The sequence below is a fragment of the Zootoca vivipara genome, chromosome 3 (assembly GCF_965207765.1).
Source record: "Zootoca vivipara chromosome 3, rZooViv2.hap1.1, whole genome shotgun sequence".
In the NCBI taxonomy this organism is placed as follows: domain Eukaryota; kingdom Metazoa; phylum Chordata; class Lepidosauria; order Squamata; family Lacertidae; genus Zootoca; species Zootoca vivipara.
Genome location: NC_142586.1, coordinates 71,577,266 through 71,602,143, shown reverse-complemented (window position 1 = coordinate 71,602,143; position 24,878 = coordinate 71,577,266). Strand labels below are relative to the sequence as shown.

At 46.9% G+C, this 24,878-nt stretch overlaps 1 protein-coding gene and 1 long non-coding RNA gene across 2 annotated transcripts; one reads left to right on the top strand and one right to left on the bottom strand.

Annotated features, from left to right (window-relative positions):
• Window positions 1–3,515: 3,515 nt before the first annotated feature.
• On the bottom strand, window positions 3,516–7,203 carry LOC132591906 (uncharacterized). The gene is made up of 4 exons (XR_015949059.1): window positions 7,039–7,203; window positions 6,757–6,879; window positions 4,205–4,280; window positions 3,516–4,002 (listed from the first exon to the last, which is right to left on the bottom strand). It is a non-coding gene; the product is annotated as an uncharacterized LOC132591906 (long non-coding RNA).
• DLL1 (delta like canonical Notch ligand 1) lies at window positions 7,181–23,249 on the top strand. Its single transcript, XM_035108501.3, has 11 exons — window positions 7,181–8,185; window positions 8,914–9,246; window positions 10,481–10,541; window positions 10,862–11,119; window positions 15,467–15,527; window positions 16,509–16,639; window positions 16,816–16,985; window positions 17,102–17,318; window positions 20,275–21,067; window positions 21,193–21,307; window positions 22,530–23,249. Exons 1-11 carry the CDS (start codon window positions 8,126–8,128, stop codon window positions 22,533–22,535), a joined length of 2,205 nt encoding a protein of 734 aa, XP_034964392.3. The 5' UTR covers window positions 7,181–8,125; the 3' UTR covers window positions 22,536–23,249.
• The last annotated feature ends 1,629 nt before the right edge of the window (window positions 23,250–24,878 follow it).

Here is a 24,878-nt window from a genome sequence, read left to right as displayed (position 1 = left end):
TAATTGTATGCTCTATAGGTTTTCATCTTAGAGGATGTATTGCTTTGCTTTATTCAGAATAGGTAAATTAACCCTGATGAGAGGTGGGGCTCTATCTGTTCATTCTGCTGTCCCGAGTGATTTCTGCTCCCAAGTCCTGCCTTGACTGCACCACTGAAGTGGCCATTCACCACGGGGAAGTGGGCAGGGTGTTATTCCGCATTTGTGGAGTCGGAATAGGCTCGTGTGATCTTTCAGGCTTCTAACGGTTCTTCCGTGAACTTCTAAGCCAAACTTAAAAGCGCCCGATTTTTAACCAGGTGGAGGGGAAGCCCACCTCTGCTAACATGGTGCCTCTGGACTCTCGGTGTCCTTTTCTTACCACAGACGCACGAGGCTGCGCCTCTGAATTGGCATCCCGGACGTCTCCCCATCCCACCTGTGAGACAGGTGAGGTGGGGCGACGTCCCGGGTGTTGATCTAGAGCTTCCTCCACCGCCAGATCGGGCACCCACCACCAGGCGCGTCCCGCCCCTCCCAGCCACACCCAAACTCAAGTGCAAACGCGTGGCAAGACCTAAGGCGGAACTGCGAGTCTTAGGCGGAACTGCGATGCACCTGGTTGCAGCAGCCTGGCATTTCCATCATTCAGTCTGCGCACCACTTATTAACATAGCCTATGGGTTGGTAGGAGGGAAGCAAATGCAGGCATGCAAAGCAAATGCATGCAAAGCAAATAATAGAATCGGAGAGTTGGAAGGGGCTCTGAGGATCATTTAGTCCAACCCCTGCAACTCAGCTACTGAGCTAAGACCCTTCCCAATACTCTCTCTCTGTGTGTTAAGTTGTCTGATTCCCGTGAGGTTTTCTTGTCCCCCGGCACCACAATTTGAAGATACCAAACAAGAGGAGGGGCTATTTATTTATTGAATTTAATCCTACCATTCCTCCTGGGAGCTTAAACATATATCTTCCGCACCTCAATCTCATCCTCACAGCAACTTTGTGGCGGATGTCAGGCTGAGAGAGAACTAGCTCAGGGTCGCCTAATTAGTTTCACGGAGCAATAGGGATTTGAACCTGCATATCTCTGGTCCTCACCCGACAGGCCAATCGCTAGGCCACCTGACTATTGCTGCTGCGAATCGATTAGCGTGATAATGAACCCCGATGCTGAGAGGGGAACGGGCAAGGACCCCTCTCACTCAGGTGGCGTCGGCCTTTACCCAGATTTTGCAGCCCTGAGATTGGGACCTGTTGTGGTTCCACAAGGTAACCTTTCGGTCTGCATCCCATCTCCCCCGTCAGGAGAGGGGGATCCAGAACGGCTTGTTTCGTGCCTTTTTTACTCAAGCGGCACCGAGGGGAGACTGGCAGGTGACACTGAGCCACGACAGACATAACATCGCGCAGACAAACGTCTCGCGTGACGCGCGTTCCGGTGGAGCCAGAGTGGAGTGCAGGCATTCAGCAACCAAATTGCGCACACATACATGTAGGAACTGGCCCCCTGACTATACTGACGAATCGCGGGCTGGATCCAGCCAGCTCGAGGGATTCACTGCCCCAAGATGCGAGGGTGGTGGTCTCTAGCACCGACGTCTTCGAAACGGGGCGAGGCATTTGTGGGGAGGGGAGGGCGCGACGGGGACTCTTGGTCTGCTCCAACAGTCAGCAGGCCTGGGGTTCCCTCGGGCCTTTTCTTCCCACCGGAGTCCACCAAGCTGCTTAGGGTCCTGCCCTGCTGGCGGAAGTTGCAAGGACCCACGACGCGCTGCCCTCGGATCGGAGTCTCTTTCGAGATCCTCCGGAGCCAAAACGAAAGTTTCCCCAAGAAAAGGAAAAGCAGGGAAGCTTCTTCGAGGGCAGAGAGCCGCAGCTTCCCACCCACGCATCCCACCCCCTCCCAACTCTCACACACTTTATAATCCCTTTTTTTTTGCAGGGACAACTTCTCCTTGTCTCCCGCTAATATGTCTCCTCCGCTGGCTAATGAGCTCGGCGTTGTACAGTAAATTTGCTGAGGAATCAAAAAGTATTTAAAAAGGGGTTGCGGCGCGGCCTTAATGAGGAAGGTAAGGATTTATGGCCTTTTCTGCTGCCGTCTTCCCAAGCGCCGCAAATAAAAAAGACGGTGTGGGTGTGTGGGGGGGGGAAATGAAGGATAAAGTCCTTTCAACGTACTTCTAACTTAAGCTGCCTTTGCAGGGTGGGGGTGGGGGGGGAGAGAGAAATCCTCCTCCGGGACTGGAAGTGTGAGAGAGGGGAGTATAGAGACACGCAGGAACTGGGAGTGAAAAAACGCCATTTGGTTCGGAGCAGATGGCTGGCTAGGGGGTTGATCGCGTCTAAAGGCGTGTCATCCCCCTTCAGCTCGAATCCCTGAGGGCTCCCCTTGTCTTCAAAATCAATGAAAATTAAAGCGCAGAGAAAGGATGAATGGTTAGACCTCGAGTCCCTCCTTTGTTCGGCCCAGCTACTGGTGGGCAGGAGTTAAACTACAACAGCCTCCTATAGAAACACTTAAGTTAAACAGTCTCCCCGTTAGCACAGCAGCATCTGAAAGAGGGGGGGGGGAGAGGACACACAAGCAAGGAATCGGGGCGGGGGGGGGGGAGAGAGAGAGAGAGAGAGGAGGAGGAGGAGGGGAGAGTCAAGAAAAGGAACTTTCTGCTTGATTTCCCCGATACAGAATCGCGTGGCATAAATTAAGTTGGAAGAGAATAAGCGCTTTGGGCAGGATTCTGACGGATTTTACGACGCCTTTCAGTTCCGCTTTGCGGGCCTAATCGATAAATCTGCGCCGCGTCAGTTTAACAAATCCTTGAGAGCGAAGGGAGGGTGGTTAAAAAGATTTGGAGAGATTTTGGGGGTTCTTTGGGGAAGGGTGGGGCAATCCAGGGGAAAGGGAAGGGTTTCAGCCCCTGCGCGTGTTTAACTTTTGATTCCCACTCCTTCCAAAACAGGAATGTAAATGAGCGAAATCCCCCCTCCCCACGCTCCTTTCCAAGCTCAATCTACAGTGGATCCTAAATCTGCAAATCCAGCAAAGGGAGAATTCCATCACCCGCTCCTTCTCTCCCTCCCTCCTCACTCACAATGTTGGCAAATGCCTTAGAAAAAACTATAGGGAGCTTCTCTTGCGCAAGACATGAAAGGGAATGAGGCTTGAGAAGTCTTTAAAAAAAATAAAAAAGTAGATTGCACTCCAGCCTGACGGTTGGCAAGAGAATGCATTGGTTAAATAGCTCAAGCTGGTGGTGATATATGCACATACACATTGTACTTCATCTCATTTGTGGTTCCCAAAGAAAGTGCAGTACAGAGGAATGGGGGAAGGCAGGGCATTATGGAACAGCATCTTACTGTCCTCTTGTCCACACCTGTCCATTCCTCTTGGTTGCTGTCCAGAAGTTGGAATGACTTCTGGAAATCTATAAGCAGCTTCCTGGAAGCAAAAAGCTGCAGCATCATTATTGCAATTTTCTTCCAGTTTGTGGGACTGGGCCGAAGGAGAGAGGAGCTCTCGCATGTGCAAACCAACCAGATCCAGAATAAACAGTATAAAACCATAATGTGTGTGATGAATATACATCTGGAGAAAGATGCATCTAAACGTCACTCTGGATTTAAATGGGAGCATTCAAGTTTTTCAACCGATTGTTTCAAAATGATACGTCATCATCTCCTTCCTCCCCTTAAACTGCCCAGGTGACATGTGTGCCAGTTCTAAACAGGTCATGGTCAGTGAGATTATTTCCACTAGTGTATTTAAGAATACATACACTGCAAAAAGAAAAGAAAAAAGCCTTGTGTGTCTCTGTAGCTGAGAATTTGCTGCCTGTGTCTGTGAAAACTCGCACACACCTTGTGTGACTCGTTCAATTATTTACTGCATTCAGGTTTCGTGCTCCAGCAGCTGTGCTTATGCTTTACACTAGTATTCTCTTTCATGCTAGTTCTCTGTTGGTTAGCTTGTCTTGTCTTGTGGGATACCTCAGCAACAGCAGGTTCACATTCCTGCTGAAATATAAAGATGGCCAAATAGCCTTGAGTCTGTTATTAGCTCAGTCTAACCTACCTCTCAAGGTTGTTGGGAAGGGGAAAGGAATCCCACATATGTCACCCTTAAGTCCCTTGGGAAAAGAGTGGGATAGAAATGTGTCTGCCCACCAACCTCTCAGTCAACTTAAATCTCCAACAAAACACATAGTCTCCTTCTCACCTGCCTTTGTGTCAGTATCCAATGTCAGCTTTGGATCGCTCTTCTTTTCCTGAAGCATATGAGGCAACCAGAATTCCTAGAGAAAGATAGAGAAAATACACTTAAAGTATATTAGCAAGGGGGACAATTATCCACTCACAGCTAGAACAATAATCAATGGCTTAAAATTCCAAGGAGATCAGCTGAATTGAACCTTAAGAAAAACCTGCCTAAGAAGAAGGAAGGAAGAATCTCTTGGAAAGGGTATGAAAGGTGAAATCTCTCTCTGAACTGTCTCCTTCAATGACTTCTTGTGACTTTGCAGAAGGCATCTCTTGGAATGCTGCACTGGATGGCTGTTGTCTGGTCTAGCAAGACAACATTGGCCGTAGCTCAGCTTCTGCTCTGCATACAGAAGGTCCCAGGTTCACTCCCTAGTATGTCCAGGTAGGATCTGGGAGGTCCCCTTTCTGAAACTTACTGCCAGTTGGTGTAGAAAAGTTCTCCAGCAGGAATTCCTGACATGGCTGACTAAGCATGTTGAGGGTTTAAATAAAGGCAAAGTCAGCTTAGAGTAAGATGACTCCTCAAAGTTGCCTTATAACCAAGTCTGGCCTGGTACCATCTTTTGGCAGGGCTGATAATGACCCTCAAACAGACCCATGCCATCCTGCTTACCTGAGACCAAAGCCAGGACCTTCTTCTTTCGAAGGATGTGCTCTGCCACTAAGCCAGGCTGCCGCTCTAATGTGTGAATCAGTGCAAGAAAGGACCAAATCTGTTGCTTCTTTGCAGGGAAGAACTGTGTGTTGGGGGCCAATGTCTGCTGCAGAATCAATACTGACCTACTATATTCAGTTGGAAGTTTCCAGGTTTAATGGCACCGTCAAGGGCTTGGAATGACAGACTCATCTACTTCAATGCACATTCAAATAGTGAATTTCTTTTAATTGATCTTCACCGGCAACTTGAAGAAGTGTTAGACTGTGTGTTCCCCACACCTCCACTCCTTTTGTGCCCCTCCCCCACTTCCCTCCATGGTAAAATAATTTCTGATCAAGACATCTGCTTCAATGAAAGTCACATTTCCTCCTGCAAAAACACGATTCTAAAGTGGCCATAAAGAAGAATGAGCAAGCCATACCTACAGGGCACCCATTGTGGCCCAATAGTCTCCCTTGCCCACCAGCTTAAGCAGCCCCCTGAAAAGCTCTGTTGCAATTCAAATGACATTTACACAGACAGTTACACCTTGCATCCCAATGAAGCACACCAGGCTAGCCTGTGCTGTTTGCTTGTTTACAGAGGTGTTTTGTAACAAGGCCCAAACCAAGGAAGGCGGGGAGAGTGGATGGGGGGGGGGAGTCGCCTTCTCTGCCTCCTTGGCCCCCCTCCCTTTCCTCATCAAGTCGAAATTAGTCACCTTCAAACTTTGTGTGTTCAAATCCTACTCTTCTACCATCAGGAAGCAAGGGAGACTAATAAGACTTGCTCTATCAGAAGCAGCAGCAGCATCCCTCTCTCTGTGTGTGTGTGTGTGTTAACAAACACAAAAGCTCCAGTGTCTGATGGATGTGTAAAAAATAATAATAAGGTGACGGTTGGCATAAAGTTTTTTTTTTTAGGTAGGGAGGGGAAAGGAAGGCTGGAAGGGATTTCTTTAAAAATGTGTGCACATTGTTGTAGAGGCAGTAGCGTGCGCCGAGGGGAGCTCTTTCTCTCGTTTGTATTGTGCAAGGAGCAGGTGCTGTCTACATTACCATACAGCTGAGAGCACAAAGGGCCAACTGATGCAGGCCTCACATAATAACAAACTGCCTTAATGACAGCCACGCGAACGACACACACCAAACTCACTTTTTAAAAAATAAAATAAAAAAACTAAGCTTCAAGGAGGAAAAAGGCAGACAGAGTTAAAAAAAAAACAGGAATGGCGATCATCTTCATCCTCCTCCTCCTAGGGGAAGTGGAGCGGTTCCATGCAGTTCACCAAGAATTCAGGGAAAGGGAGGAGGGGTGTGTGTTTCTTTTTGGGTCTTTAAAAAGCAGGACTGTTTACCCAGCCAAGCTCCCCCCCCCCGCATCTCCCCCGCCTGGAACTTAACACATGGGTCTTTCCCGGATTGTTTGAGCATGAGACTCTCGGGGGTGTGTGCCGCATAATGATCAGCAAAGGGAGTGCGCAGATTCCGAAGTGCTCTCGATACTTTGGGGAACTTAAACTCATCCAGGAGGTCCTGCCGCATCCTCGAAATTTATTTGCCGCCGCCGCCGCCACGTCCTCCCCCGGTTTGCTCCCCCAAGATCACCTCTCCCATAGGTAGCCACGTTGGAGGGAAATTGAACACACCCCACAACTACAACTTTGCTCACAGCGATTGTCTCGCTTGCTCTCCTCCCTCAAAAATATCACAGTGGCCCCACGTGCCAGGTTCAAGGTATTCGGTTTCAGCCGGGCGTAATGCTGATCTGGTTCCTTCCCTCGGTCGAAGGATAGCCTTAGCGGCGGATAGATGTCGTTGCCAAGAAGGTACTTTAAAAAGCAAAATAAAACGTGCGTGTTACATTGACACCTTTTAAGACGTTCTGAGTCTCGGCTTGTTTTCCTGCGGGAGCCTGAGTTTCTCCTGCGCTTATAACGTTCAGACGTGAGTGGAAGAGAGGTCGGTCGTGGGTTTCTTGTGTGTGACCGTCCCCTGAAAGCAGAAGGGAAAGGAGTGGGGGGGGGGAGAGAAGGTTGATTCTTACAGCTTCCAAATTTGCAGGAATGTAAATGAACCCCCCCCTCACTTTTTTTGTGAGAGCCGCAGGGGAGGGGAAGAGGCGGAGGGTTGCCCATTTTACAGCTCACTGACCATTTGGCGATCCATTGAGAGGAGGGCTTGGAAAAGTGGTTCCTTTGTGGCCGCTCTCGCCAGATTGGGGGGCTGCTCATTTGCATCTCATTAGCTATGCAGGCGGCCGGCGAGATATAAGGCAGGCAGGCGCCCGACCGCAGGCAGATCCGTAGCGCTACAGAGCAAGCGAGCGAGCAAAAAAAAAGGGGGGGGCAAGAGAGTGGGGGAAAAGCCGACAGCCTGCCAGATCCAAGGCGACAGCAAAGATCACCCATACCTAGAACCAGAGAGGGGAGACCCGGGAAGCGCGTACATACTCACGCGGGCGCCGCCAGTCAGCTGCTCTGGAGTCGCTGCTAAAACAAGACAAACCTCTTTTGCCTTCCTTTTTTTCCGGGGGCTTGGATTCCTTCAAGAAAACGAAACAGACTGATCGCAGGTCTCTGCCAGAAAGTGGCGACCAGCAACCAAGGGGATTTGAAGGCGGCTGCTTGACAACCCACTGCAAATCTTAAACACACGCCCGCCCAAACCACCGCCACCGCCCCTTTAAAAAAAGAGAGGAAAAAAAAACCCCAGACCACCAGCCCAAAGCAAAACCCCTCTTGCCCTCTTCGCCTGAAGCCACCGGGAATTATCTCCTTCTCGTCCCCGGAGGGATTTCCAGATCGTTGATTATTTTAATCTGCTTTGGGGAGCCTTTTCTCCGCCTCTGGGAATTAAGTGGCTCTTCTCTTCCTTTGGTGGGAGAAGAGGAGCGAAGCGCAACGAAGCCGCCCAGAACTGTCGCCGGGAAGAGGAAAAGCCGAGAGGAGGGTAAAAGTTGCGCCTCGAGCCTAATTCATCTTTAAAAACAATCGCCTCCCAAAGAGCTGCCAGTCATCCAAAGGGCGTATCGAAATCTGCATCGACGGGAAAAGAGCTAGAGACTTGAAACTCACACATCTCCCTTCTAATTCCCCTCCGGCCGGGCTAAGGGAGCAAGAGGTTTGTCGGGACCCATCTTCTTGTCAAGACGCCCCTGTTGTTTTGCGGTTTCCTTTTCCCCAAGGGACGGCAAGGAAAGAAGCCCCAATATCTCTTGGGCAACTCACTCCCTCTCAGAATGGGAGGTCAGTCCACGCTGACTCTAGTGGTCTTTTGCGTGCTTCAGTTCCCCTGCCAGGTAAGCATCGGCTGCATATAATGCATGTTTGTGTATATAATGCATATTTGCGCGCGTGCGGTCGTGTTGACAAACCTCTTGAAACCCGCAAGGCATCGTAGATAGCAGAAGTTGGCGCGTTGCACCTCTCCGGGAAAGTTGAAGGGTTACCGAGGGCTGGGGACTCGGAGCGGAGGGGGGTGGCGATCTGTAACGAAGCGTTGCCCTTCTCCCTTCCCCCCAATGGGTTCCTGTCGCCCCCTCCCTCGTTTTAGTGGAGAACCGTCTGCACGCACGCGCTCGCGTTCACACATACACGCGCGCGGCACAGAGAGAACGAGAGTTCACCTCGGTGGTTTGCTGGCGCCCCAGTATTAGCGGAACTCCGGTACTCAGGGCACGCGAACTCTGCTGCGCAGGTGCCCCCTGTCGGAGCGTCGCGAGGTGCTATCAATGGGGAGCTTCGCCATTGACAATTCGGCGGTTGCGTTCGACGCGGCGGGGGGCCTGGCCATTGTGCTCTGCGGGAGGCGCGTTGCGCGAACGCACGCAGCCGCTGTCCCCCACCCCCGCGCCGCCTTGCCTGAAATCAGCGCAGAACTTCCATTGATAAATTTGCTCCGCCCCCCTCTTGGCGCTCGCCTCCCAATCGCCAATTTGCGGCTCCATTTCCGAGGGCCAAGATCTCCCCCCCCCACGTTCCCCACTAAGTTGCTAATGGTGGCTCCCGCTCCTGCTTCCTCCTGCAGGTCTGGAGCTCCGGTGTGTTCGAGTTGAAGCTGCAGGAGTTCGTCAACAAGAAGGGGCTTCTGGGCAACCGCAACTGCTGCCGGGAGGGTTTCGGCGGCGCCGTTCCCAGGGGCGGCGCGGCGCCTGGGCTGCTGCAGTGCGACTGCAAGACCTTCTTCCGCGTCTGCCTCAAGCACTACCAAGCCAGCGTGTCCCCGGAGCCGCCTTGTACCTACGGCAGCTCCATCACCCCAGTGCTCGGGGCGAACTCCTTCAGCGTGCCCGACAACGCCGCCAGCAGCGACCCCTCCTTCAGCAACCCTATCCGCTTTCCCTTCGGCTTCACCTGGCCGGTAAGTTCACCCGGGTAAAGAACAGGGAGGCTGGGGGGAGGGGGGAGGGGGAGAGCAGCGCAAGCTAAGGAAAGGTGCCATCGCTTCCCTGGATCCTCCCCCCCATCTCAATAGACAAGCGGTTGAGGCAATTAACGCACAGCATTAACACGCTTTGGTCTCCCAGTATTGTCTCCTAGTATTGTTTGAACAAATACAGATTAGAATTGCCGTTCCCTGTGCGTAAGTGCACTTTTAGGATTCCAGATTAGTGAGCGCAGGCTCATGGTCAGATAAGGCTGCTGCAGAAGACTGGGGGAAACTTGCTTTTTAACTAGGCGTTTTAACCTTTCCAGTGCTTGTCAAGACTGGGGTGGGACTGTGGATTCAGAAGCAGGGAAGGAATCAGAAAGAGAGCTTTCTGTGTGTGTTTTTATTTGTAGCCTTTGATGCAATAGCGCAGCTCAAAAGAGTGTGGCTTCTCCACAACTCCCCGCGATATGCCCTTGCTCCTTCCCGAGACCTTGCTTATGCTGCTGCCAAGTTAATGGCTGCTTGCCGCTGCCAAGGTTGCTAGATGCTTTTTAATGCAAAGCGACCTCCTGACTTCAAGGCTGCATCCTTTTGGTCCAGAATTGGCACATTAGTGTCATAATGTATCTGCAACTCCCTGCTTTCCGAGGAGTGAAGCCAGATTGGTGCTCCAGAGAGAGCAGTTCTGACCTCGCAATACTGTTGGCAGGGCCAGCTTGTGTCTCATTAGTGGCCTCAGCCAGTCAGCTGGAGGGAGGGCGATAATAGGGGTGGCTGCACATACTTTATAGCGACTCCATTCCCCCTGCCTTTCCATTATGGAAATGGTTATGTCATTGTCATTTCTGCCCGGAATTCCCAAGGGCTTCATCTACCCCACTATCTTCTCCAGCCCATTACCTCTCAGGCACTGTGCAGAGAAAAAGTGTGAAGGCTGACAGTGATGCCCCTTCTCCTGCTCCCTCCCCCCTTCCCCTCTCTGCTCCTTTTTAACACCACATCCTGTGCGGAGCAGGCTGAAAAAACAGGCCAGGAAGCAACTTTTCAAAAAGCGCTGCCATTTCCTTGAGGAAAGTGAAAACAGGCTGGAGTCAGGGGATCAGAGAGTCATGCTGGCTGGGCACACATATTCCTGCCCCTCCTGTGACCATATTATTTCTGCTGACTGTAGAGGTTTGCTCTCATTGTTTTCTCTGTGTTCTTTAAAAATCTTATTTTCCAGGGCACTTTCTCTCTCATCATTGAAGCGCTGCACACAGACTCCCCTGATGACCTCAACACAGGTAAATGGCTTTTTCCAAGTTCCACTTAGGACTGTTACTTTATGGGTCCATGATATGCCTGCTTTTCCAGTTAGTGAACTTTTCCAGTCCCAATAGCAGTCACTTACTTCTAAGGAAGTCCCATTGGAGCCAGTGGGACAATTCCACCTGGGTTCAGGATCAGTGGCAACCTATAGCTTTTCCATACCTGCTTAAAAAATTCTCACCCCTCCCTGAACTACTCTAAATTTCCAGTGTAATCTTAAGCTTTCAATTTATTTAACTGCATTCCTGTTCTCTCTCTCTCTCTGCTTTCCCACCCCCTGCCTTCTGTTTTGCAGAGAATCCAGAACGCCTCATTAGCCGCCTGGCTACACAGAGACATTTGACTGTTGGCGAAGAATGGTCCCAGGACCTGCACAGCAGTGGCCGCACTGACCTCAAGTATTCCTACCGTTTTGTGTGTGATGAGCACTACTACGGAGAGGGCTGTTCTGTCTTCTGCCGCCCCAGGGATGATGCCTTTGGCCACTTCACTTGTGGAGAGCGTGGGGAGAAGGTCTGCAATCCTGGCTGGAAGGGGCAGTACTGCACTGACCGTGAGTGTCCTCAAGGAAACCCTCATTTGTCTTTCTAAAATTCTTTGTTGCCAGCAATTCTCTCTCTCTTTCTGGCTCATGCATTGGTGCAAACATGTCCCATTCAGAAATGAGTGTGCTTGCTAGGGAGAATTTAAAAAGCCACATACCAACAATCATATAATGAAATTGGTCATTAAGGAATAAGGATAAAATATAATATATTAGAATTACAAAAACTGCTTTGTACACCAAACAGCAAATAATATTGGACTCAGTTCTTTTTGGTGGCAATAGATCAATGAGCTCCTAGAGAAAGAAGAAGGTTCAAGGCATTAGGAGACTTCCTGTTAGCAAAGTTATGGACATGATGCAGCCGGCTTTTTGGATTTGCATGACTTTTATTGGGAGAGTAAAACAGGTGCTTGGCTGTCCCACTAAAATCAGTGGAATTTGCAAGTGCTTGACACTGGCTGAATTGGATCCTTAGAAATTGCCAACAAAAATCCAAAGGTGCAGAATTCAGGAACCTGACCTAAAATAAACATCACCTTCAGGGCAAATCAGCAAAATAATTATGGGAGCTATATAGACTGTTTTTGACAAATATTTAGAGCATTTTATTCCCACCCCACGCCTAGCAGATACAGAATTCCTAGCTCCTCCTTAATGGTAGGTGACCAGTGGCAACCAGTGGGTCTGACTAACATAGTATTATGTTACCAATTGGGCTAACGGTATTATAGTACACATTAAAACATACACATTTCTACAACATTCCTGCAGCCTGTCTTATCTATTGGCTGTGAGCATCAAAACAACTGCATGTAGCTGAATTGGCAATTTTTCAGCAAGTGCTTTTCTGAACAAATACACCAATAAATGTGACCCCACTGCCTTTTCCTACTATAGGGTATCAGACTTACTATTAATTTACAGAATTTTTGGCAGCACCTGCAACACATTCCTGACTTTTAGTTCTTTTTCTTTCTTTAAACATTTGCCAAATTCCAAAAAATTAAGAATATCCACTAACATAAACAGTAAACACATTTTATACATACAATAGATTAGGCTGCAGTCCCAAATATATTTACCAGAGAGTAAAGGACCATTGAACACAGAGATACTTACTTCAGAGTAAATATGCATAGAATTGCTTGTAATGCACATTAAAATGTATACAGCTTCACCAAGTTCTTGCCCTGTGTGACATAACATGATTGTTAATCAATAGTGTCAAGTCTAATATAGCTAATCCCCTCTTAGTTATTTAACATGCACATTACATAGCAAACCTATGGACCGAATGTAGTCAAATAGTTTAACCACTATTTAGCAGCCCAATCAGTTTTTTCCCCTTTTTTCAGCGACAACTTCTTGTTTTATTAGCAGAGGGAGGACTTTCCCTATTATTGCATAAGAGATAAGGCTCATGGTGGCATTAAGTGCTAGAACAAAATAAAAAAATTCCACTAGCACCTTAGAGACCAACTAAGTTTGTCATTGGTATGAGCTTTCGTGTGCATGCATACTTCTTCAGATACACTGAAACAGAAATCACCAGACCCTTATACGTACAGGCATATAGTGAGAGGGTAGGGAGGGGTATTACTCAGAAGGGTGGTGGGAATGGGTGATTGGCTGATAAGTGTGGTAAAGACAGTTAACGACTGCAATTGGTCTTACAGGGAAAAGCAAGGGGTGAGATGGCTTTATCATGTATAATGAGATAAGAATCCATAATAATGAGACAATGAGATAATATATTTAGTGCTAGAGTTAGTATGCTAAATTTGCATTGACATTTCCAACTCAGAATGCCAACAGAATTCTCTAAAAGGGGTGGGGAAACTCTGCCTCCCCCACCCCAGCTTCAAACCAGAGGTCCTCAAACACCTGGAAGGTTAGCCCTCCCCCCACTCTGATATATCACTCTCTGCCACCCAAGCTCCTCTGGGAGGAAGGGCAGATAGATGTACACAAAATAAAGATGAAAATCAAGGACACACATTGAAACATTCCTAAAAGTCATTCTGCTGATTGACAGCTGCATTTCTGCACTTGGGACTTTAAAGTGGTTAAAGACTATCTCCCTCTCCCAAAGATCAGGCCAGCATAAAGAACAAACACACACACACACACAGAGGGAAATTCAAGGGAAGTGTTGAAGTTGGTTGACTCGAAGGTGCGGAAAATGCAACCCACACCCTAAAGTCAGTGAACATTCTTTCCTTGACTTCAGTGACATCTGAATTGCATCCCATATGGTTGGGTTTTTTTTAAGGTCTTATTTAGTTATTTAGTTTTTGAGTTCTTAGTTTCAGTTCTGGTAATGTCATTGACAGCAGTATTGATAGTGGAGGAAACATGGGTGTCCATAGAACCTTTTTTTTTGGGAGGGGGTTGTATTTTCCTGGGGTGGAGCACTAAAAGGCAGTGGGCAGGCTGAGTGCTCATCAAAAATGAGAAGTGTCTGCACATATTGTCTCCTTTCTTGGGATTGACAATAAAAATCTTTCTTGGGATTTTTTAATTTTTTAAAAGGTGGGAATTCGGGGATTATAGTTTATTGGCGGTAGGAGGACTGTTCTCCCCTTGCCCTTCCGTGGACCCCCACGGAAGTTTGGAGGCATGCAGCTACATTTTATAGCCTGGCAAGATAAATTTGAATGTCCTTGTCCCAAACCTAGTGAGCCAGGGTTGGCAACAACACCAAAAAATGGCCTGGAGCTGTACCAAAACATCAACAAACCAGGATCTGAAAGTGCACCCCACAAGTTCCACATGTTCCAATGGGTCTGGCACTCCACCATGCCACCTGAGGGAACTTCCAAAAGCAGATTGTGATATGGTATGGCTGTGTGCTATTCAAAAGAAAACAAAAGCTTACAAAGGCCACTGGGCATGTCCCAGGTCCTTGGGTGTGTCTAAAGTAGTAAGTTGGATCCTTGCCATTGAGATAAGATGTGTCCAATGTAATTGCCGCTGTTTGTATCTGTGTGCTTTTTTTTTTTTAAAGAAAACACTATTGAATGGATTGACACTGCCCAGGCTCAGTATCTGTGCAGAGAGGGTGGGCAGAATTCTGAGCCAATGCAGCAAACAGAGAGCTTGTGTTTCCCATCATAACACTCGGTCTTCTTGCCACCTCCTTTCACATTAGACGTGGAGGAGCGGAGAATAAAATGGCTTTAGGAAAATATTCCCTTTGACTCCTTAGTTGATGTTGCCTTCTGAAGCCCCTTTGTATTTCTGGTGTAGACTGTATCTCCTTCCTTCTTTTTCTTTTTTAATAAGCTGAGTTTGACGAGTGAGTTAGAATACATGCCGCCTTTTTTGGACCAATGGGGGTGATGTCACCCTAGAAGCAGAGGAAATAAATAAACAAACTGCAGGCTTTCCTCATAGGCCCCTTTCCCCACCCCCATTCCCACTGCCCATTCAGTTCACTTTTTTTGAGACAATCTGATTATCAGCCCAGCTTTTCCTCGTCTTCTGTTTCTCCTTCTCCGGGGCTCTTCATTGTCTCTGGCTTGCTTTGTTGAATTAAAACTTGCAGTGCCTGCTTAATGAGTTCCATAACCAGGCAAAGTAATGAGCAGAAGTCTTCCCTCCTGCTGGCCTGCTTACTTCTTTGCCATTGCTCTGTGTGTCTCTGTGTGTGTGTGCGCGCGCTCCCTTGGCCTCTTCATTCCCGCCTCCCTTTCTGGGTGTGTGAAAGAACTTTGGACTTATTTATTTGAATAAGAAGAAAAAAAGCCCCCCCCCTGAGAAATCACTGCGCGTGCCATAGATTAGATCTGGGCAGGGATAGGCTGTTGGGGAAGCACATCTTGGCCCTGATTGGCCGCAGGAGGTTGGGGGTATTGTTGCAGTGGGGCAGCTGCTGGGAGAGAATAGACAATAGAGCAGCTGTCCTGGCTGGCACCCTGCACACCAGCTGTCCACCCTTATCTGCGCTCGCTCTCTCTCTCTCTCTCTCTCTCTCTCTCTCTCTCTCTCTCTCTCTCACACACACACACACACACACACACGCACACACACACACACTCTGAGGACAGCAAGAGGAGGAGCTGTGTGCATAGATTGGCGGGGTGGGGGGTGGAGGGAGAGGACTTCTGACCCTTGCCGGGAAGAAAAGGCGAATGGGAGCAATTGTGAGGTCTCTTTTGTCCATGGGCAACTGTATTAAGAGGAATGTTCATCCCTGGCGATAAGTAAAGGACCCAGTTATTAAGCAAGATCAATACGCCAGAGTTTAATTCAGCTGTTGTTACCAACTCATCTCTAGTGAAAGGAGTTTGACTCACCCCCCCTGCCCCCCAAAGGCTTATCTGTATATTTCTGCTCCTTTGTGTTTTTCAGCAATTTGCTTGTCTGGATGTGATGAGCAGCATGGATTTTGCGACAAGCCTGGGGAATGCAAGTAAGTTTTCGGAGCTCTTCCTCCTCTGCCCCTCCTGCCTGCAGACTTGATCTGAGAATTCCAAATAGATGACATGAAATGCCTTAGAAGTTTTACCCGATGGTTGGGTGAGACGTCCCAATAATATGAAGTCAAAGTATTAATCCTGAAATTGAACCCCCCCCCCCAAGTCTCGGCTTACATCTCGGTCTTGTTCAGCTTTCACTAGGAAATGACGCATTCGGATGAGGCTTACTTCCTAGCAGGAGTCCATAGGATTTCAGCCATAATGAGTTCAAATTTGATGACCTTTTGAAGCCCTGGCAAAAATTACAATCACTTAAATGATAGCTGCAATAATGAGGCAGGGTTGTTGCAATTCCAGTAACCAAATCTTATGGAGAGCTGGCGTGCTGTAGAATAGAAGATTGAGTGTCATATTTAGGAGAATACCTGGGTCTAAATTTCTTCTACATTACGAAAATAGTTGGCCTTAGGAGATCTCTCAGGATACAGGGTTGGTGGGATCAAATGGGATCATCCCATGTATACTGTGCAGAACGTCTTGGACAGGCATCCCCAAACTTCTCCCTCCAGATGTTTTGGGACTACAATTCCCTTCATCCCTGACCACTGGTCCTGTTAGCTAGGGATGATGGGAATTGTAGTCCCAAAACATCTGGAGGGCCGACTTTGGGGGTGCTTGGTCTTGGAGGAAGGGCGGAAGTGTGATCAATAATAAACCAAGGCCACCATCTTAAGCACTTTACGCCCCGAAATGAGTTCCATTCAAATCAAAGAGCTTGAATGGAATGGAAAATACCATATTCAGGCTGCAAAAGAATCATCTATTAATAGTTTAGGAATATGGCTTCCTTGATTGTTAAGGAAGTGTTCCCCCCCCTGGGGTTTTCTGTTTTTGTTTTTTGCTTCAATGGGTTTGCAGTTTGTGGTAGGATTTCCTGTACTGATAGTCTGGTATTTTTGATTTTTTTAAAATAGATGCCGAGTTGGTTGGCAGGGGCGTTACTGTGACGAGTGCATCCGGTACCCAGGTTGCCTTCATGGTACCTGTCAACAGCCTTGGCAGTGCAACTGTCAGGAAGGCTGGGGCGGTCTCTTTTGTAACCAGGGTAAGTTCTTCACCTTTCATAGTAACATGGCTTGATCTTCCTTGAATTAAGACTGCAATCCTATGCATGCTTACCTGGGAATAGCTTACAGTGGAGTTGCTTCTGGAAGCTGTGTAATGTCCTTGCGAAACCGTGTGTGTCCTTACAGACATGCCTCTTGTTTTAATCTTCTGTAGATCTCAATTACTGTACTCACCACAAGCCTTGCAAGAATGGTGCCACTTGTACTAACACTGGCCAAGGGAGCTACACCTGTTCTTGCCGTCCTGGCTACACCGGAGCCAACTGTGAGATTGAAATCAATGAATGTGATGCCAATCCTTGCAAGAATGGAGGGAGCTGTACTGTAAGTTTCTAAAAATATTATTATTATTATTTTTAAAAAAGTAGTTTTAAGAGATGCTTACGGTAATCTCGGTATGCAGTATAGGCTTCTAAATACCACACTCTTCTTTGCAACAGGATCTTGAGAACAGCTATTCTTGTACTTGCCCACCTGGCTTCTATGGTAAAAGCTGTGAGTTGGGAGCAATGACTTGTGCTGATGGTCCGTGCTTCAATGGAGGGCGATGCACAGACAACCCGGAAGGTGGATACAGCTGCCGTTGCCCAGTGGGTTACTCTGGATTTAACTGTGAAAAGAAAATTGACTATTGCAGTTCCAGTCCCTGTGCTAATGGTAAGCTAAACCAGTCTTTGACCGATCCGTTCAAGATTAATGAGCATTTTGCCATGACTGTCAATGAAAAGTTGAATGAACTTCCCATTTAAGTTTGTGTATCTTTAAGGGGAAGTGAATGAACTTCCCATTGAGGTTGACTTGACGCCCCATAATGTGAATTCCTGTTTTAGCAGAGGAAGAGTAAGATCCAATCCAAGTCAAGTAGTGTCATGAGAGATGTATGCAGCTTATGCATGCTTATCAGAAGGAAGGCCCACATTGTTCAAGTGGGGCTTACTCTGAAGTGTGTTGTGGCCTTGGGTTGGATTGTGCCAACGGGGGAAAAACATACAAACTTAGCAGCATCTTTTAAAAAATTCACAGTGGGTGAATATTGGCTCGACATCTTTTGAAGGAGGGCATTTAGTTTTGGATAGAATTTTTGCAGTGACTATCCTGAGGTGCTCAAGGTGGTTTATAACTGGAACCCTGAAAATGAAAGAGACAATAAATGGGACCTGCAGCAAAATGCTGCTTTGCTCACCCCACCCCGCGTCTGGTTGTCCACTAGCCTGACTCAGCAAGACCCTTTTGGTGTAACTTTGAAAAGTTGCAGTCTTACGCATGTTTATTTGGGAGTAATTCCCATTGAACTCAGTATCTCTTAATTTTGAGTAGACACGCCAAGGATTGTTCTGCGCATCCGTCTTGCCTAGTATAAATGCTGTGTTTCCCAACAGTGTCAGCTTTCCCTTTTCAGTTGAGTAAATCGCTGCTCATCCTGTGGCTGGAAGGTTGCATTGTTTGGAAGTTTGTTCTCCCAAATGCTCCTTAAACAAGGAAAACCTAGCATATCAGGAAAGGGAGCCATCTCTTATGAGGAAGTATTCACACCCATGAGAAGTCTCCTCTTCTGCTCCCCGTGCCTGCCCCAAAGTAGCCTGAAGTTGTGCAGTCTAGGAAATGGCCATGTGACTCTCTTCTGCTAAATGTCTAAATGGACCCAAAGACTTAGAAGAAATCCCCATGTCCATGCCTGTTGCTCTTCCCAAATTGTTCCTGTAATACGGTCTTAAGCAATGAGTGTAGAGAGCAGAACCAGTTTGATCTTCTGCTTTTCAGCTGAGGGAATTAGCATCAGGCGGGCCGCTTCCTATTCTCTGTTTGTTCTTTTTAATTGCACTTTTGGCTTGAGTTTAGTAAGTAAGGTTATTGCTTATGCTTCAGATTTTGTTGCGGTTCAGGTTTTAAGAAACGACCTGGACCAGCTTGATACACTGACTATATGTCCTACTCTGTGTGTTTAAGAATTGGGTCACCGGATTTGGACATTTGTTTTCTATATAGAACACACCCCTTTGAAACGCTGGAACAGTGATGTATGTCACTGACACAGGCGACCGCAAAACCATTTCATTTATTTGTTTTACAAATCCTTATCTTGGCTTTCTGCAGACCCCCCAGAGCAGCTCCTCAACAATAAAATCACATAACCAACCAAATACAAAATGTCCACTAGAATCCTAGACACACCTGATCAAGATGTACCGTATTTTCCCGTCTATAAGATGCCCCCATGTATAAGACACCCCCTATTTTGGGGGCTCCGATTGAAGAAAATGGGGGGAGATGGCCCCCATGCATAAGATGCCCCCAAATATTGGACATTATATTTTAGGAATAAAACCCAGTCTTATACATGGAAAAATATGGTAGCCGTGATAAAATGGGGTTCCCTTGGGGGCAACTTCCAGGGCCCTCCTACCAGTAATGGAAGTGGCCCAAGTAGGCATGCCCAGACACATACCACTCTCCATCCTCCACCCAGGCAAGCAAAAGGTGATATCACACTTCCAGGACACATTCCAGCCAGGTAAAACCATAAGAGAAGGATGCAGAGCAGGACCAGGGAGGCTGCAGCCTAGAGTCCTCAGGGCTGTAAAGTGAGGCCCAGAGAGATTTGACCCCTAAGCCTGAGGTTTCCCCACCCCATTATAAATGATTCAAAAACTGTTTCTAGTAGGAACCATAAAACTGGCTGATAACAGAGTACGCCTTAAAGGCCTGTGGATCTTTTTTTTTTAACAAGTTATTTTTACAAGTTCCTTTTAAAGCCTCAGTTCTGATGGATCTCAGTGGGCAATATGTTTCATCATGCCTTGAAGGCAGCCTGCCAACTATGTGTGTCAGAGTGAAGCTGCAATCCTGTAGCTGAAAGGAAGCCCTGTAATGAGACATTTGATTGCACTGGGCTTCCCTTGAGTATTCTACCATTACGAAGGCTCATCTCTTTGGGCTATGTTCTCCTTGCTTTCCTACACAACAAAGTAGTATGCTTTGAGGCTGTGAGTACTGCAAAACTTCAGGGATTATCTTCAATTTCTCTTGCATTTTGATCTTATTGTGTACCATTTAATTCCAATGGGGCTGGAAGCTTTTCTCATTGTGCCATGGCTGTGCCTCTCAAAAATCCAGTCTTACCCATCAAATTGGATCTTGCAGTGTGCATGGAGAAACCAAAGAGATTTTGCTTAAACCGAGTTTCATTTGTGGAGAAGATGAGATTTTTACAAAGTACAATCCTCGGAGCAATGTGAAAGGCTCTTGGGCCCAGGGAAATTAATCGGTACACAATACGATCCAAATGCAGATTGGGCAAAAGTGTGGACGAGCCGTTGGTCTGACAGGGCTGTTTAAAGGATGCTGTCGACTGGGAACTGAAAAGATGCGTTGTATAATGGATAAGAGGCTTGTCTTCGGCCCTGTGAGATCTGGAGTCATGACCCCACTTCGCCATGAAGGTTGGGTCACTGTTTCTCAGCCAGATCTACCTCATAGGATTGTTGCTAGAATAAAATAGAAAAATCTCACGTGCTCCTTGGCGAAAAGGCAGTTTTGTAAATGCAATAAATGGTCACTCCTATATGGCCTGGGCTATACACTGATCTCATTTGTCCTCTCCGATGTTTTGCAGGAGCCCAGTGTGTTGATCTGGGGAATTCCTACATATGCCAATGTCCGGCTGGCTTCACCGGAAGACACTGCGACGATAATGTGGACGATTGTGCTTCCTTTCCTTGCTTGAATGGCGGGACCTGTCAAGATGGGGTGAATGATTATTCTTGCACCTGCCCTCCGGGTTACAGTGGGAAGAACTGCAGCACTCCCGTCAGCAAGTGTGAACACAGCCCTTGCCACAACGGGGCTACTTGCCACGAGAGGAACAACCGCTACGTGTGTGAGTGCGCTCGTGGTTACGGGGGGCTGAACTGCCAGTTTTTGCTCCCCGAACAGCCTCCGGGGGCAGTGACGGTTGACATCACTGAGAAGTACACCGAGGGGCAGAATTCGCAGTTCCCTTGGATTGCAGTATGCGCCGGGATTATCCTGGTCCTGATGTTGCTGCTTGGCTGTGCCACTGTGGTTGTCTGCTTCCGGCTCAAGATGCAGAAGAGGCAACAGCAGCCCGACCCGTGCAGAAGCGAGACGGAGACCATGAACAACCTGGCCAATTGCCAGCGAGAGAAGGACATTTCCATCAGCGTCATTGGCACCACCCAGATTAAGAACACCAACAAGAAAGTGGACTTCCACAGCGATAATGCGGACAAAAATGGCTACAAAGCCCGGTACCCGTCAGTGGATTACAATTTGGTGCATGAACTAAAGAACGAGGACTCTGTTAAAGAGGAACACAGCAAACGTGAAGCTAAGTGTGACACATACGACTCCGAGGCAGAGGAGATAGGCGCAGTACAATTAAAGAGGTAGGTCAAGGAAGGGTGGCAGGGGGCGGGTCAGCATACCCCTTGTGAAGTCCAGGCAGCCTATTCGAGCTGGTCGCCAAAGCAGCCGTCTCATCCTTGCGTCCTGTTTTCTTTTTGGCTTGTAGTGAACTGTCTGAAAGGAAACGGCCAGAATCGGTATACTCCACTTCGAAAGACACAAAGTACCAGTCGGTGTATGTCATATCAGAAGAGAAAGATGAATGCATCATAGCAACGGAGGTTGGTATATTCTCTAATGCGCTCAAAAGGCAAACTTACCGATCCAACTTCCCAGCTAACAAGTCGGCCAGCAAATTCTGTCCGCTTACCGACGCTGTGCCAGCTAGCTGAAATTGGATCTGGCTTTGCCTTGTTGTTCTTAATTGAATCCCGCAATCTATTGCTCTTCCTGATGCAACCCAGTTCTTCAAGCTGTTCTTTGCAACTGGGGACTTGAAGAGGAATTCATTGGTTTAGTACATTGGAGTAGTCCGGTGGAAAGTCAGTAGAGCAATTCCAGAGTAGATGCCTATAACGCTATGCTCAGTGGTACAGAACATGGTTTGCATGTAGAAGGTCCCAGGTTCAGTCCCCAGAATCTCCAGGTAGGGCTGGTAAACCTGTTATTGTGTAGACATGGATGGACTACGTTCTATGTTCTAAGGCAGGCATAGGCAACCTTGGCTCTCCAGATGTTTTGGAACTACAACTCCCATGATCCCTGACCACTGGCCCTGTTAGCTAGGGATCATGGGAGTTGTAGTTCCAAAACATCTGGAGAGCCAAGGTTGCCTATGCCTGTTCTAAGGAAACTGCCCCAAAGGTTGTATGTGTATCCATTGCTATTGAAAAGTCTCCTACCGATTCCAGTGGATTGCATCAGTTACTAGGTTAGGTACTTTAATAGTACAAAATCACAAATGTGTCCTTAAAGAGAAAGGCATCAGGTGGGCTGTGATTCAAGGGGAGACTCCACAAGGCATCTGCTTCTGAGAATGTATAAGACTGTATGCAAATTGTTGTTCCCAGCCTTCCTTCTTGCATGATAGATTCATCAGCCTTGCAAGTAATTCCACTTAAGTGCTGCTTAGTCTACACCAGGCATCCCCAAACTGCGGCCCTCCAGATGTTTTGGCCTACAACTCCCATGATCCCTAACTAACAGGACCAGTGGTTGGGGAAGATGGGAATTGTAGTCCAAAACATCTGGAGGGCTGCAGTTTGGGGATGCCTGGTCTACACAAATACTGCTAAACCACCTGTACTTATTGGGGGCATAAAGTGAAGAACCAGTTTCCATAAAATTAATTGTCTGGAGGAGAAGCTTGCTTACTGCAGGTGACCAGACAAGTGTCTGTTTTCTATATCTGGCATAGTACGGTACTGGGAGGTCTTGTGCCTGATATTCTGTGCCTTCATCAATTCACTTTTGCGTTCTCTCCCTCCTTCCAACTTTACGCAGGTGTAAAGGAAAGACGATATGGCAAGATTGTTGTTTTGGAACAATTTTCAAAGGTGATATGCCCCAATGAATGCTGCTGAACAAGAAAGGGAGAGAGATTCCTTCACTGACTGCTGCTGAGAAACTAAATTCAGGCTGAGCTGGTTCTCTACTGAAGTTAGCAAAAAGTGACTGCAAATAATACATGGTGGACACTAGGCCAGGGTCTGTGTTCAAAGATACCTGTTGCACTGCCTTTTATGACTATTTATCATTGCACTATGGTCAGTTGCTTTTTTTCCTATATATATTTAAATGAACGGACTTAATTCCTACATAAGAAGCATGCACTGCCTGAAGTGTATATTTTGGATTCTTATGAGCCAGTCGTTTCTTGAATTAGAGATACAAACACTGCCTTTATTGTCCTTTTTATACTAAAATGTGTTTTTACTAGGTGGGGGGAAAGTGTGTTATTTTTTTTAAACTGTAAAAAATTATTTTCAGGATATTTGTAAAGCTTGAGTATTTTGTGACATTTCTTTTTTATAATTTAATTTTTTTGGTAAATATGTACAAAGGCACTTCGGGTCTATGTGACTATATTTTTTGTATATAATGTATTTATGGAATATTGTGCAAAATGTTATTTGAGGTTTTTTTTTACTGTTTTTTTTGGTTAATGAAGAAATTCATTTTTAAACTATTTTTCCAAAATAAATATTATTAATGATATCCAAAGTATCATTTGTGGGTTTGTTTTTTTAAACTTAACACTGTTGGACCAAATTCTATTATTCATCATTGTCATCTGAAGGCAGATGGACGGATAGATGATTCCATTTCTTGCTCCATATCAGAGTTGCATGGCTTTGGACTCAATGCATGCAGCTCTCAGGTCATAGCTCAGTGATAGAGCACCTTTCTTGCATGCAGAACATGCCAGGTTAAATCCCTGGCATCTCCAGTTGGGCTGGGAGAGACCCTAGAGCAGAACTTTCCAAACTGTGTGTCGGGACATATTAGTATGTCAGCTGCAGTGTGTAGTTGTGCGAATGCTTGCACTCCTCCTGTGGCTGGAAAGGGTTAGTTTAACCTCTGGTTTGCTAGTAAAACTTGTGGGATGTAACATCAGTGAAGCAATCAAATACATCATTTCCTGTTTGCCCAGAGTGGACACACAGGGGAATGTTGCTCCAGCCAGGAGGACTTCCTGTCACACTGGTCTGGAGCAATGTGTGTGACCAGGTAGATGGGCGTGACCCTGGCAGACCCTATCAAAGGGCCAGTCACACCGCCATCTTCCTCTTGATACTCTCTTGATGCCCTTCTCTCCATTTTGCCTTTTGCTCTCTGCTGGCTCTCAGCCAGCAGCACATGGCTCATCCCTACAGAGAAGGAAGCCAGACTTTGTATCTCTATAAATGTAACTGCAACTGTAAGCTAAAGCCTGCCTTCAGGAAACCATTGTGAACTGAATGTAAGTCATCTTTACTCGTACTTTTAAAGAAGACTGTTGTGTTGTTGTTATTTTAAGAGGGAAATAAAGGGGAATTTTACCAGAAACAATGCAGACTGGACAAGCCAGACTGGATTGCTTAATTTAAAGGATTCTAATGAAGTGTCAACTTGCTTCCAGCAATGTGCAAGGGAATGTGCTCTGCTACTAGCTCACTAGCGTGAGTGAGGAAGGATAATATTTAATCAATATATCCTCTCCTACTATCCACAACATTCCCACAAAACTGAATTACTGCATGTCTAAAAAGTGTGTCATCAACATGAAAAGCTTGGAAAGCTCTGCCCTAGAGAGTCACTGCCAGTCAGTTTAGATAATGTTGATTGAGATTGACCCAATGGTCTAATGCAGCTTCCTACGTTTTTAAATGTATTTTATGATAAAATAGGCTGAGGACCTTATTACAGAATTTGGAGAAGTGTTCACTCCAAAAAACAGCAATGTTTTCTGATCCACACATTTAGTCTGGGAGATAGTAATCGGGGCAGTTTGTATAAGAATTCATGAAGGCTGAATTCCCCAAGCATGACTCTTATTGACATGAAAGCGAATTGCTGGAGGGGGATGCATGAAACCCAGCTATGGCAAATACCAGGTCTTCAAAGATTTTAGGTAATAGCTCTGGAAAAGTCCATTTAAAGCAATGTCATGCATTTATATTAGATCTTGTAGATCATGTGGTGCCATGAAGCAAAATTGCATGCTCAGCTGGGACTCTCCCACGGTTAGCTGTGGTAAGTGAAAGTTCACTGTCTGAACATGGAGCTTTGTCATTCCATCAGTAGCGATGAAAAAAAACTTACTAAACTCTGGTGGCAATGATAAAGATGCAGTTCACTGAGTGCCGGTCT

Bases quoted from the DNA above. Each gene is read 5' to 3' on its own strand.
- DLL1 (XM_035108501.3), top strand. From the start codon at position 8,126: ATGGGAGGTCAGTCCACGCTGACTCTAGTGGTCTTTTGCGTGCTTCAG. The intron at 8,186-8,913 runs GTAAGCATCGGC...TTCCTCCTGCAG, and splicing joins TGCTTCAGTTCCCCTGCCAG to GTCTGGAGCTCCGGTGTGTT. The intron at 16,986-17,101 runs GTAAGTTTCTAA...TCTTTGCAACAG, and splicing joins AGAATGGAGGGAGCTGTACT to GATCTTGAGAACAGCTATTC.